Below are 13,783 nucleotides of genomic sequence, written 5' to 3'. Positions count from 1 at the left end.
GTTGGGGGCTGGGGGGGGGGGGGGGGGGTGTTGCTCCCGAAGTATGTGGTGCAGGAGCAACAGGGAGGGTAAATCCCTCCATGGTCAAGGTGGCAGGTGTAGTCTTACAGCCCTGAGAGCCGACTGGAATTCGCTGAAATGATGGGGCTATTGCTGTTGTCGTAGCGGTGGCATAAGAGGAAGTAATTCACACAGGATGGAGTCATTCAAATTTCCTCTTAGCCTCAGTGTAGGTCAGTCAGCCCAGGGTCTTGTACTCCATGATTTTTCTTTCTTTCTGTAAGATCCTGCACTCTGGCGAGCAAGGGGAATGATGCTCTCCGCAGTTAACACAGATAGGAGGTGGGGCACATGGAGTATTGGGATGCGAAGGACGTCCACAATCTCAACACGTGATGCTGGAAGTACACCAGGAAGACATAGGGCCAAACTTCCAGCACTTAAAACATCGCATTAGGTGAGGGTTATATGGCTTGACATCACAGCGGTAGGCCATCACCTTGACCTTTTCGGGTAATGTGTCACCCTCAAAAGCCAAGATGAAGGCACTGGTAGCAACCTGTTTATCCCTCAGACCCCATGCAGCTCATTGTCAGACTGCAAAAGAAGATCCCTGTAGAATATGAGACCCTGAACCATATTCAAGCTCTTATGGGGCATGATGGAAACAGAAACAGCCCCCAGCTTGTCGCAGGCAAGTAGTGCCCGAGACTGGGCAGAGGATGCTGTTTTGATCAAGACTGACCCAGAGCACATTTTGGACAAGCCCTTCACCTCCCAAAACTTGTCCTCTAAATGCTCAACAAAAAACTGAAGCTTCATCACCATAAAGGCTTCCCCATCAGCTCTCAAACAGACAAGGTACCGGGGTGAATAAGCTTCACTGCCATCCTTAGCCTGGCATTCTTCCCATGGTGCAGCCAGGGAGGGGGACGATTTGGGGTCATACTTCTGTGCACTGAATTGACCCCTGGAACATTTAGATACTGCTGGTGGCTGGCCACCAGCAAGAGATGATGTACCACACTTCATTGCATGTCATCCGCCCTGATGCCACCCACTCCAACCAAGGGCCCTCCCCACGGGCACCACCCAGCCTCAGCAAGGGTCACCTGGCAGGATGGCCATTGCCAGGAATCCCCATGCCCTAGGGTGACGGGTATCTACTCCTTGGCATACATAGGGAGTAAATGGCACAGGCATCAGCAGAGCGATCCCTGTGTTGTCAGGGGGCTACAACCAACGGGGTACATGGCGGCCCCACTACAACAGACTGGCTACCATGCTGGATATCAGGTGCAAAGAAGTCCATGACATCATCAGTGCAGAACGCGACACTGCACAGTGCATGGTAGAAAATGCACCCAGTTATGTATCCTCACCCAAGAGATGGAGAATGAGCGGGACTGCAATGCAACGATGAGAAAGTGGGCTAAAGATCTCAATGCACGATGGACACGATGCACCATGTAAGGCGCTCTTCCCCAATTGGCTCGCTCTCCAGAAAAATTTTGAAATACGAGGTCAAACCCCACAGGGGACCATCATATAAATGCTGAAACATGAGACACTCCTTTTAGTTGCCTCTTACGACAGGCAGGAATACCTCAGGCCTATTTTTACCCATGGACCCACACGAGGGGGGGGAGGGGGGGGACAGATAGGATAGAGAAGGAGATCGACAGCTAGGGGAGAGAGGGGAGAGGAGGAGATGGAGTAATAGAAGACTGGAAGAACTACATATGAAGGCAACATCTGGTACTCAGTCAGTTACCCTATAAACAAGCTGGTTCCAAGTCAGACTAAGGGCAAAGGCATACCAACTTCACTAGGGCTATTCAAACCAGCCTTGGGACGATGAATGGCTTGTTTGATAGTTCTCGAGAAAAATCAACAAATGGCATAAACATCTCTTATAGTGTTTTAATGAACAATCTCTCCATGTGCGCCCAAAATAATACCATCAACAACTGAAACAGCAAAAGAGTAGTGATTTGACTGCAACTCAGGAGAAGGTGTATACAGTGTTCCTGAAAGATATTAAATTAGCAATCTTACCCAGCTTCGCATGGATAGCACTAAGTATCTACGGGCGTATGACTTGTCTGGTGTATCAGTAATTTTGTTTACTGGCAATTGTAAAGAGTTATGACTAAAATTCAGAGAACAATGTTAGGTAACTTTCGTACGGTACAATGCACCACCTGCCATGCACAATCGGCCATGCAACATGGTATGAAGCAGCTCTGCCACACAACACTGGTAGGAGGCACCCTCTGCCATGCAATACTGGTTCACAATATTCTTTGCTATGTAATATGGTAATATCATATGCCAAGCAACACTGGCATGACAACCTGGTGATTTAGTCTGGTAGCCTTAGGCTTATGATGATTCCAAGCAGTTCTACTATTTCCCACGAGATGGCAGTGGCATCGTTTTCACCGTGGAGGAGGACTTTAATTCATCAAAATGCAGCCAATTCACAATAAATACTTAGAGATGATATACATGAACCTTCCTCATGAATCATTCACTGCATCAGTGTACCATATAAAAATCCCTAAATTATTTTCCAAGATTAGCCCAAACTTACATACAGAAAGTGTGCCGGGGGAGCTTTAATTTGTGTACATGTAGAAGAAGGCCAATTTCAATATCAAAACTTGCATAGCCATCTCAAATGCCTCATAAAAGTGTTTTTCATCTCTTGTCATAGGTGTCGGGTTTGTGAACTGAGGTTGCAGTCAGATCCTTTGAGCTGTTGAAAATCTGGTGATTCAGTAAAAGTGCTAAGAAAATTAAAATAAAGTTTGAGCTGTTATGTACGTCCACTGCTTGTGTTAGAGTCAATTCCATTAATGCTCAGAATGCAGTGGAGTAATTCATCCTACTATACCAGATACTATTTACTCTCAATAGCACTGAGAAGTGACTATCAGGAATAATATAATGTAAGAATGATGGAACAATGGATAACCTACAATACAGTGAAGCTTGTGAAAATAATCAGACAATGAATAACAGTGATGTGTATTGCATTTGCTTACAAGTGACACAATTTTTTATGTCCAGTACCAATATAACCACATTAAAATAACAATAACCATTTGTCATAATTACAATATTATTTAACTATCATTTCAACTAATATCTTCAAAGTAAATGCAGAGAAACATCCCCTACGTCAATTTAGTTACTTAATATGTGACAAATAACACACTAACATTTTGACTGGCTGTGGAACATAAAAAGTTGAATTTTGTAAACCAGAACAGGCTGCAACACAATTTGTTTTCAGGCTGTTGAAAGACAATTCCTGAGGTACTTCCTGTTAGCCTGCTGTAGGACACATCTATGCATAAGGTTAAGAAACCATTCTTGACTGACCTTCAATTAGTAATGTTTCTCACTAAGCCAGTATTCAGTCCTAAATCGCTTAGAATGCAAAAGCACGAATGTTTTGAAGTTATCACATGACTTAAGCCACAACAGTATCTACATCTACGTTTATACTCCACAAGCCACCCAACGGTGTGTGGCGGAGGGCACTTTACGTGCCACTGTCATTACCTCCCTTTCCTGTTCCAGTCGCGTATGGTTCGCGGGAAGAACGCCTGCCAGAAAGCCTCCGTGCACGCTCGAATCTCTCTAATTTTACATTCATGATCTCCTCGGGAGGTATAAGTAGGGGGAAGCAATACATTTGATACCTCATCCAGAAACGCACCCTCTCAAAACCTGGACAGCAAGCTACACCGCGACGCAGAGCGCCTCTCTCGCAGAGTCTGCCACTTGAGTTTGCTAAACATCTCCGTAATGCTATCACGCTTACCAAATAACCCTGTGACAAAATGTACTGCTCTTCTTTGGATCTTCTCTATCTCCTCTGTCAACATGACCTGGTACGGATCCCACACTGATGAGCAATACTCAATTATAGGTCAAACGAGTGTTTTGTAAGCCACCTATTTTGTTGATGGACTACATTTTCTAAGGACTCTCCCAATGAATCTCAACCTGGCACCCGCCTTACCAACGATTAATTTTATATTATCATTCCACTTCAAATCATTCTGCACGCATACTCCCAGATATTTTACAGAAGTAACTGCTACCAGTGTTTGTTCCGCTATCATGTAATCATACAATAAAGGATCCTTCTTTCTACGTATTCGCAATACATTACATTTGTCTATGTTAAGGGTCAGGTGCCACTCACTGCACCAAGTGCCTATCCGCTGCAGATCTTCCTACATTTCGCTGAAATTTTCTAATGCTGCAACTTCTCTGTGTACTACAGCAGCATCCGCGAAAAGCCGCATGGAACTACCGACACTATCTACTAGGTCATTTATATATATTGTGAAAAGCAATGGTCCCATAACACTCCCCTGTGGCACGCCAGAGGTTACTTTAACATCTGTAGACGTCTCTCCACTGAGAACAACATGCTGTGTTCTGTTTGCTAAAAACTCTTCAATCCAGCCACACAGCTGGTCTGATATTCCGTAGGCTCTTACTTTGTTTATCAGGCGACAGTGCGGAACTGTATCGAATGGCTTCCGGAAGTCAAGGAAAATGGCATCTACCTTGGAGCCTGTACCTAATATTTCCTGGGTCTCATGAACAAATAAAGCAAGTTGGGTCTCACACGATCGCTGTTTCCAGAATCCATGTTGATTCCTTCAGAGTAGATTCTGGGTTTCCAGAAATGACATGATACACGAGCAAAAAACATGTTCTAAAATTCTACAACAGTCGATGTCAGATATATAGGTCTATAGTTTTGCGCATCTGCTCGACGACCCTTCTTGAAGACTGGGACTACCTGTGCTCTTTTCCAATCATTTGGAACCTTCCATTCCTCTAGAGACTTGCGGTACATGGGAAGGGGGGAAAGTTCTTTCGCGTACTCTGTGTAGAATCGAATTGGTATCCCGTCAGGTCCAGTGGATTTTCCTCTGTTGAGTGATTTCAGTTGCTTTTCTATTCCTTGGACACTTATTTCGATGTCAGACATTTTTTCGTTTGTGTGAGGATTTAGAGAAGGAACTGCAGTGCGGTTTGTCTCTGTGAAACAGCTTTGGAAAAAAGTGTTTAGTATTTCAGCTTTACGCGTGTCAACGCCATCATCATCCTGGAGTGTCTGTATATGCAGTTTCGAGCCACTTACTGATTTAATGTAAGACCAGAACTTCCTAGGATTTTCTGTCAAGTCGGTACATAGAATTTTACTTTCGAATTCACTGAACGCTTCATGCATAGCCCTCCTTACACAGACTTTGACATCGTTTAGCTTCTGTTTGTCTGAGAGGTTTTGGCTGTGTTCAAACTTGTAGTGAAGCTCTCTTTGCTTCCTGGAATATGCCCTTGGCTGCAATTGCTGGTACTCATAACATATTCATTACAAATAGGGTAGCCAGGTCTCCGATATTTCCCAGGTTTAGATGTATTTTGACCCTTTTTTCGGTCTCTTGTCTCATGTATTTAAAAGCATTTATCCTTATCTCATTCTAATATACTGTTTTTTGGGTGAAGTGCAATATTTTTTCAGTTTTTACTGATTCAGTGTCAGTTACTGAAATGTTTCACAGAAAATGCAGATAAATTTTCTTCCTGTCTGTATAACCAAAGAAATTAATTTCAGTGAGCTGCAGGATTTTGAATTTGATGTAAATGAAGATGAATTGTATGGTGGGTTCTGTAATGTTGGGGGAAATTTAAATGATAAAGTCAATCTTTGCTGATAATGCTTTTGAGTAATGGGTATCTGTGTTTTGTGATTCTAGATGCAAACCAATTAACGAACAGAATTTGAAAAAAAAATTTAAAAAAAAAAAAGAATCCTGTTTTGTGATAAGTATCTCAGGATCTAATGACCACACAGAAAGTGTGTTTTCAATTATGAATAATACGTGGACTGATGTGATATACATACGTTCTGTTGAACTCATTAAAAGTGAACTGCAAATTGTATTCAGAATTATTCAGTTGTGTGGAAGATAAGTTTCTTTCTGAATACCAATCAAATTATAAACATTCGTAACCATGTCTGTGCATTCAAGTGTATGAGTACAAAAATTCCACAAAAACTGAAAATTAAAATACTATACAAAACATCAACAGTGTAGTGTTACATCCTACATGATACTACATGTTGCCAATTTTCAGAAACTCCCTTATTTCAGAAAACCTGGCAACACTAATTACCAATGACACCTACTATATCTTCTCTTTGCTCTCTATGATGCTGTTTTATATCAACACAGATTTCTACTAAGCCACCTTAACATCCCTGTTTAAGTATACAACCTATAAGCCATTGACAAGACTTAAAAAGCATATCCAACTCATTCCCTTTGTTCCTCTAGTTATTTGTCTGTCTTCCTGCTCTTTGCATTCTCAGTGTGTTTCATTCCACATTAATAATTACTTTCTAACATGATAATGTTGAATAAATTCAAGTATATTCCACACACATTTGGTATCACCTGACACTGCCACACTTGCAGATACCAGTCAGCAATGTTCACCACCTTCGAATGAAACTAGTATACTAAGAGGCAATGCAGCTATTAAGAGCAATGAGCTGTAACACTGCTGTCGTTACAAAAAAAAAACCCTTCATCAATGATATTTACAAAAAGTGAGACACACACATTTCAGAAAAAAAAGAAAAGAACACAACAACTTACCTCTCAGTTCTTTTAGCCTCTTCTCTGGGAGAATTCCATGTTCCTTCTCCAAAACAACACTCAAAGCACTTATATTTTCTGAGCACGTCGACACTATATGGGCCTGAAATACAAAACATGTCAAACATCAAACTTTAATCATGTTTGCCATATGAAGAGCAATACTGAACTGCTGCCTTCTAATTAATGTTAGGTTTGTGGAGATAATATATATAATTAATTTGTGTATATATATATATATATATATATATATATAATGGAAGGAAACATTCCACGTGGGAAAAATTATATATAAAAACAAAGATGAGGTGACTTACCGAACAAAAGCGCTGGCAGGTCGATAGACACACAAACAAACACAAACATACACACAAAATTCAAGCTTTCGCAACAAACTGTTGCCTCATCAGGAAAGAGGTTAAGGAGAGGGGAAGACGATTAAATATGTCTGCTTGTGTCTGTATGTGTGGATGGATATGTGCGTGTGTGCGAGTGTATACCTGTCCTTTTTTCCCCCTAAGGTAAGTCTTTCTGCTCCCGGGATTGGAATGACTCCTTACCCTCTCCTTAAAAACCCACTTCCTTTCGTCTTCCCCTCTCCTTAACCTCTTTCCTGATGAGGCAACAGTTTGTTGCGAAAGCTTGAATTTTGTGTGTATGTTTGTGTTTGTTTGTGTGTCTATCGACCTGCCAGCGCTTTTGTTCGGTAAGTCACCTCATCTTTGTTTTTTTATATATATATATATATATATATATATATATATAAAAAAGAAAGATGATGAAACTTACCAAACAAAAGCGCTGGCAGGTCGATAGACACACAAGCAAACACAAACATACACACAAAATTCTAGCTTTCGCAACCAATGGTTGCCTCGTCAGGAAAGAGGGAAGGAGAAGGAAAGACAAAAGGATATGGGTTTTAAGGGAGAGGGTAAGGAGTCATTCCAATCCCGGGAGCGGAAAGACTTACCTTAGGGGGAAAAAAGGACAGGTATACACTCGCACACACACACACATATCCATCCACACATACACAGACACAAGCAGACATTTGTAAAGGCAAAGAGTTTGGGCAGAGATGTCAGTCGGGGCGGATGTACAGAGGCAAAGATGAAGTTGAAAGACAGGTGAGGTATGAGCGGCGGCAAATAGAAATTAGAAATTAGCGGAGATTGAGGCCTGGCGGATAGCGAGAAGAAAGGATATGCTGAAGGGCAAGTTCCCATCTCCGGAGTTCTGACAGGTTGGTGTTAGTGGGAAGTATCCAGATAACCCGGACGGTGTAACACTGTGCCAAGATGTGCTGGCCGTGCACCAAGGCATGTTTAGCCACAGGGTGATCCTCATTACCAACAAACACTGTCTGCCTGTGTCCATTCATGCGAATGGACAGTTTGTTGCTGGTCATTCCCACATAGAACGCTTCACAGTGTAGGCAGGTCATTTGGTAAATCACGTGGGTGCTTTCACACGTGGCTCTGCCTTTGATCGTGTACACCTTCCGGGTTACAGGACTGGAATAGGTGGTGGTGGGAGGGTGCATGGGACAGGTTTTACACCGGGGGCGGTTACAGGGGTAGGAGCCAGAGGGTAGGGAAGGTGGTTTGGGGATTTCATAGGGATGAACTAAGAGGTTGCGAAGGTTAGGTGGACGGCGGAAAGACACTCTTGGTGGAGTGGGGAGGATTTCATGAAGGATGGATCTCATTTCAGGGCAGGATTTGAGGAAGTCGTATCCCTGCTGGAGAGCCACATTCAGAATCTGATCCAGTCCCGGAAAGTATCCTGTCACAAGTGGGGCACTTTTGGGGTTCTTCTGTGGAAGGTTCCGGGTTTGAGGAGATGAGGATGTGGCTCTGGTTATTTGCTTCTGTACCAGGTTGGGAGGGTAGTTACGGGATGCAAAAGCTGTTTTTAGGTTGTTGGTGTAATGGTTCAAGGATTCCGGACTGGAGCAGATTCGTTTGCCATGAAGACCTAGGCTGTAGGGAAGGGACCGTTTGATGTGGAATGGGTGGCAGCTGTCATAATGGAGGTACTGTTGCTTGTTGGTGGGTTTAATGTGGACGGACGTGTGAAGCTGGCCATTGGACAGGTGGAGGTCAACGTCAAGGAAAGTGGCATGGGATTTGGAGTAGGACCAGGTGAATCTGATGGAACCAAAGGAGTTGAGGTTGGAGAGGAAATTCTGGAGTTCTTCTTCACTGTGAGTCCAGATCACGAAAATGTCATCAATAAATCTGTACCAAACTTCGGGTTGGCAGGCCTGGGTAACCAGGAAGGCTTCCTCTAAGCGACCCATGAATAGGTTGGCATACGAGGGGGCCATCCTGGTACCCATGGCTGTTCCCTTTAATTGTTGGTATGTCTGGCCTTCAAAAGTGAAGAAGCACTTTCGTTCGGTAAGTCACATCATCTATGTTTTCAGATATATTTTTCCCACGTGGAATGTTTCCCTCTATTATATATATATATATATATATATATATATATATATATATATATATATATATATATATATATATATATGAACATAATAGAGGGAAACATTCCACGTGGGAAAAATATATCTGAAAACATAGATGATGTGACTTACCGAACGAAAGTGCTGGCAGGTCGATAGACACACAAACACACACATGAAATTCAAGCTTTCGCAACAAATTGTTGCCTCATCAGGAAAGAGGGAAGGAGAGGGAAAGACGAAAGGATGTGGGTTTTAAGGGAGAGGGTAAGGAGTCATTCCAATCCCAGGAGCGGAAAGACTTACCTTAGGTGTAAGACTTACCTTAAAACCCACATCCTTTCGTCTTTCCCTCTCCTTACCTCTTTCCTGATGAGGCAACAGTTTGTTGCGAAAGCTTGAATTTCATGTGTATGTTTGTGTTTGTTTGTGTCTATCGACCTGCCAACACTTTCGTTCGGTAAGTCACATCATCTGTGTTTTGTGTGTGTATTCATCTACCTGCTTCCTGCTTGATTCCTTTGCTTTCATTTGATGGCGTTGATTATGCTTCATACCAAGTGATATTCAGAGGCAATCATGTATTGCTCTCCAATTCCCTCTGGCTGCAAAGCAGCAGGTCCCATATAGACAGTATATATACTCAGCCATAAGCACCATGGCTTCTACCATCAAGAACTGTCTCATTAATATCAAATATTTTACATGACTTACATTATGGGCAGTTCACCTTGGGGATACAAAAACCCTCTACAACCAGTAGTAGTCTGAACTTTTTGTCACACACTGAATTGCAAAAAGAAAGCAATATAAATAAACTCCCCATCATTTACTGCCATGAGCATGGGAGACTTCACTAGGAGGTCCACAACTGTTTCACACATTTGACACCACTTAGTAATTACTTGAGAAAAATATGCACTTTTAGACAACTACCTTGATTAGTGTCTTTCTTTATCAGTATTGCTGCAACTGAATATCTTGAGTCACAGTCTACCTGCTTTCACATATAAGCCCTCTAAATTGTGCTATAACACATGTGTTTGACTTGGAGGAACCTAATTCAAATGCTAGTGGAGGAAGAGATTATCATAACCAAAACTTGGTCAACAGAGGGACAAGAGGTGCTTAGCATATAATTCATAACTATCAGATCCAAAGTCTGTAACAGAGTGAAGACAGACAATATTGCTGATCATCCATCTTCCGTCTGTCACTTGACATTGTTAAGTTGGGCAGGTGCTTTTTTGAGAGCAAGAGACTATTCTGGAAGTTCATTACAAATCCTTACTCCCACTCAATGCCCACCAGTAACACGAACATAACATTAGAGCAGACAAATGATAGGTTCCAATTTGCTACCCATTTTTTTCCACCTTTAATAAAATGGTGTCTTCAAAACAGTCCACAGAAATTAAACTTTGCGCATTTGGGCTACAAGACCACAGAGTATTTGAGCTTTTTCCTCCTAACACTGTAGCTTTTTACTGCACAATCCCTCCAAAGGTACCTTTGCCATCACTCACATCTTTTGCGTCTTTTGTCATTCTTCTACTGAGATAATCTGGAGTTTGATGGATTGTTTGTTTTTATTGATGACGATGACGACGATGACGATTGGTTTGTGGGGCGCTCAACTACGCGGTTATCAGCACCCGTACAAATTCCCAACCTCTGCTCAGTCCAATATCGCCACTTTCCTGAATGATGATGAAATGATGAGGACAACACAAACACCCAGTCATCTCAAGGCAAGTGAAAAGTTTGTTTTTATTATCCCTTAGTTTTGCCAATTATTTCATGATGGTTCTTCTGTGATGAATCCCTGTTGATTTTTGTACTCGGTAATGTGCGCCTCCTATAAGAGCCTAATGCCTTATTGGGCTGCAGGCAGAATGTAAACACTTACAAAAAAACATCAGTGGGTCATTATAACCTAATAAGGAAGCTTTCCTTTCTTTCAAGTGAGAAATTATTTTAGCAAATATCTCTGCAGAATAAAGTTATAGTGCCCTTTCTACCATGTTGTTAAACCACTATTTTGCCTGGGAGGAGAGGGATCTGGATTTGTCTGTGTTATGATATAGCTTAAGACCATTTTCATCTTTGAAGACACAGCTTTCATTTCAATGCCATTTGCTGCAGAGGGAGGAAATGAAGTTCGAGAGAAAGAGGGGGGGAGGGGGGGGGTATGGATGTACTTTTTTAGTCCACATTTATTGAAGCACTATCACAGTAGCCATGTGAAATAATTTAGGAAAACAAATCAATGAAGCCAACCAACAAACCTCAGTAAGGTGAGCATGCAGCTAATACTGAATGAAGCTGATATTTTCTTAATAATTATCAGAAAAGTTAGAATGGGATGAATGATAACAATAACACTGTGGTGAAGAGCATAACATGCTCATGAAATGAGAGCAATTCTACATCCATGCGAGACAAAAAGGGGAGGGCATTAAATAAATAAATATAAAAAAATAGAAGAAAATGAGGAGATGAACATTGATCACAAATAATACAAATGGTAGACTGTACTGGAGGAGTGGTGATGCAAATCATTTTGCTAGTGTACACACTATTCACATGGAATGAGGTACAATAAAAGATGCTGGATAGAGAAGTTCCAATACTCAATTGTTATTAAAAAAGGAAAAAAATGCAAATTATCTGGGGTCATCATTCACGCTGAAGAGTGTGGAGAGATGGAATATATGCATTTTCACTCCCATTTTAACACAGTGGAATGCCTGACACACAATTTACAAATTAAATACTACACCTATTCAATTAATTTAGCAAAAAAGGTATGAGAGCAACTTCTTAAAAAGTTACTAATTGAATCCAAACTTCCTTTACAGAGCATTAGTTTTGTCTTAAAAAGTCATCTCAGTCAGATGGGATACTAAACCTTTCAAACCTCACCCACAGGTACAATTTACTTCTCTTTCACTTGTTTATCTCACTATATTTTAAAGCAAAGACTATAGTAGTAGTAGTTGTAGTAGTAGTAGTAGTAGTAGTAGTAGTAGTAGCAGTAGCAGTAACACTACTGAGACAGCTACAGAAGAAAGAAGTATTCTGGAGAATCTTCTCAGAATGAAATTCAGTTTTTATATACTTAGCACCCACGCATACCAGGTTGGTCAATACTCACATATAATGATAGGCTTTCAGGATATTACCTACATAAGTCATGTGGCAATCTTTGACAGCGTAGGTGAGCTACACAGTACTGAAATACATCTCGGCCAGCAATGCAAATATACAAGGTCATTAGTTACGATGAGACATGCAGATTATGATTGTATGCTGTTTTAAGAGTTTTATGATGAATGTGTTAAAAGTTGAAGTTGCCATATGACAACCAGGGAGCTGTATACGATACATGAAATACCAGGTTCAGTTGAATGCTAATATAAGCTATGTCAGAGTTTAATTCTGAGTCCCTAAAGTACAATGCAGCTCTAAAAGTCAGAAAGCATTACTATATGTACAGTTACCATGAGAAATATGCATCAAGGAGTTTGTAAAGGGGTTTACAGTAATTGCTGTATAATGGGCCTATACCTACTCTGCCAACAACCCACATTACAGTCAGGCTATGTGGGCAGCCATCTTCCTTGCAGAAGACGAACTATACTGTATTTTGCACAGCCGCAAGATGGCAATGTAACTGCCATCCAGAGGTCACTGGCCCCATGGACCTTTTCCCTGTGCACGTCATGGGTGACCAAAAATAGTACCGGCTGTATCCTGGCACCTGGGGCAGTATTTAGGCCACTCCTTGGTCCAGGAGAGCCAGTTCACCCTGAGCAGACTTCCTTAGCCAGGTGCTCACCAAATGCAGTAGCATTCCATCAATCAGGAATATCTTTGGAGCTGCTACACTGATGATGCCAATTTCCACCTCAGTGATAAGCTAGGGGACCTGGTAAGACTTCAGGTCTTTGTTTCATTAGTGCTAAACTGAACTTGGCTGTGTTTCCTCGAAATATAATGTTGATACTGGACTGTCCTCCTGGGACCTTAACACATCATTGTATATAGACTGAAGTAATGAATCAAAAGTTGTACCAAGGTCAGGATTCAAATCTGGGTTTCCTGTTCACTAAACAGATAAACTAACCACTATGCCACCCTGGTACAATGGCTTTGCAGAAGTGCACGGACTACTACAGCATGCTTCCCACCTCAAACAAAATTCCATTCACATCTCAGCCCACTTGGTATTCCCCTTAAACTCAAACAGCACTGCAGAGGTACTCCAACTGTATTGCTATTAGCACCTCAGCAATGAATGAGGTGGGGATCCTGCCTGAAACCCAAGCATAGGTGTTTTTAATCAAATGAAACTACATGGTTCCAGAGACCTTTTCAAGTCTCAAACATCTGTGGTGTATATATGCACATTCAAGTGATGAATGAAAATTTGCACCAAGCCCAGAATTCAAACCCAGGTCTCTTGCTCACTAGGCAGATGCTGAGGTGCTATCAGAGTAAAGTTGGAGTGTCTCTATGATGCTGTTCAAGTTTAGTGGAAATACCAAGTGGGCTGGGTCATGAATAGGAATTTGGATTGAGGAGGGAAGCGTGCTAGGATAGTCCATGCAGTTGT

At 41.7% G+C, this 13,783-nt stretch overlaps 1 protein-coding gene across 3 annotated transcripts in view; it reads right to left on the bottom strand.

Annotated features, from left to right (window-relative positions):
• The window catches only part of LOC124721743, an 855,569-nt gene that overhangs the window by 97,466 nt on the left and 744,320 nt on the right, over positions 1–13,783 (bottom strand). For all 3 annotated transcript variants that reach the window (XM_047246845.1, XM_047246844.1, XM_047246846.1), the window contains one exon: positions 6,699–6,801. In XM_047246845.1, the coding sequence (XP_047102801.1) occupies positions 6,699–6,801 (103 nt within the window). The remainder of the gene's footprint in view (positions 1–6,698; positions 6,802–13,783) is intronic.

The sequence above is a fragment of the Schistocerca piceifrons genome, chromosome X (genome assembly GCF_021461385.2).
Source record: "Schistocerca piceifrons isolate TAMUIC-IGC-003096 chromosome X, iqSchPice1.1, whole genome shotgun sequence".
NCBI lineage: Eukaryota > Metazoa > Arthropoda > Insecta > Orthoptera > Acrididae > Schistocerca > Schistocerca piceifrons.
The sequence above is the reverse complement of the archived record's forward strand: the minus strand, read 5'-3'. Positions and strand labels throughout refer to the sequence as shown.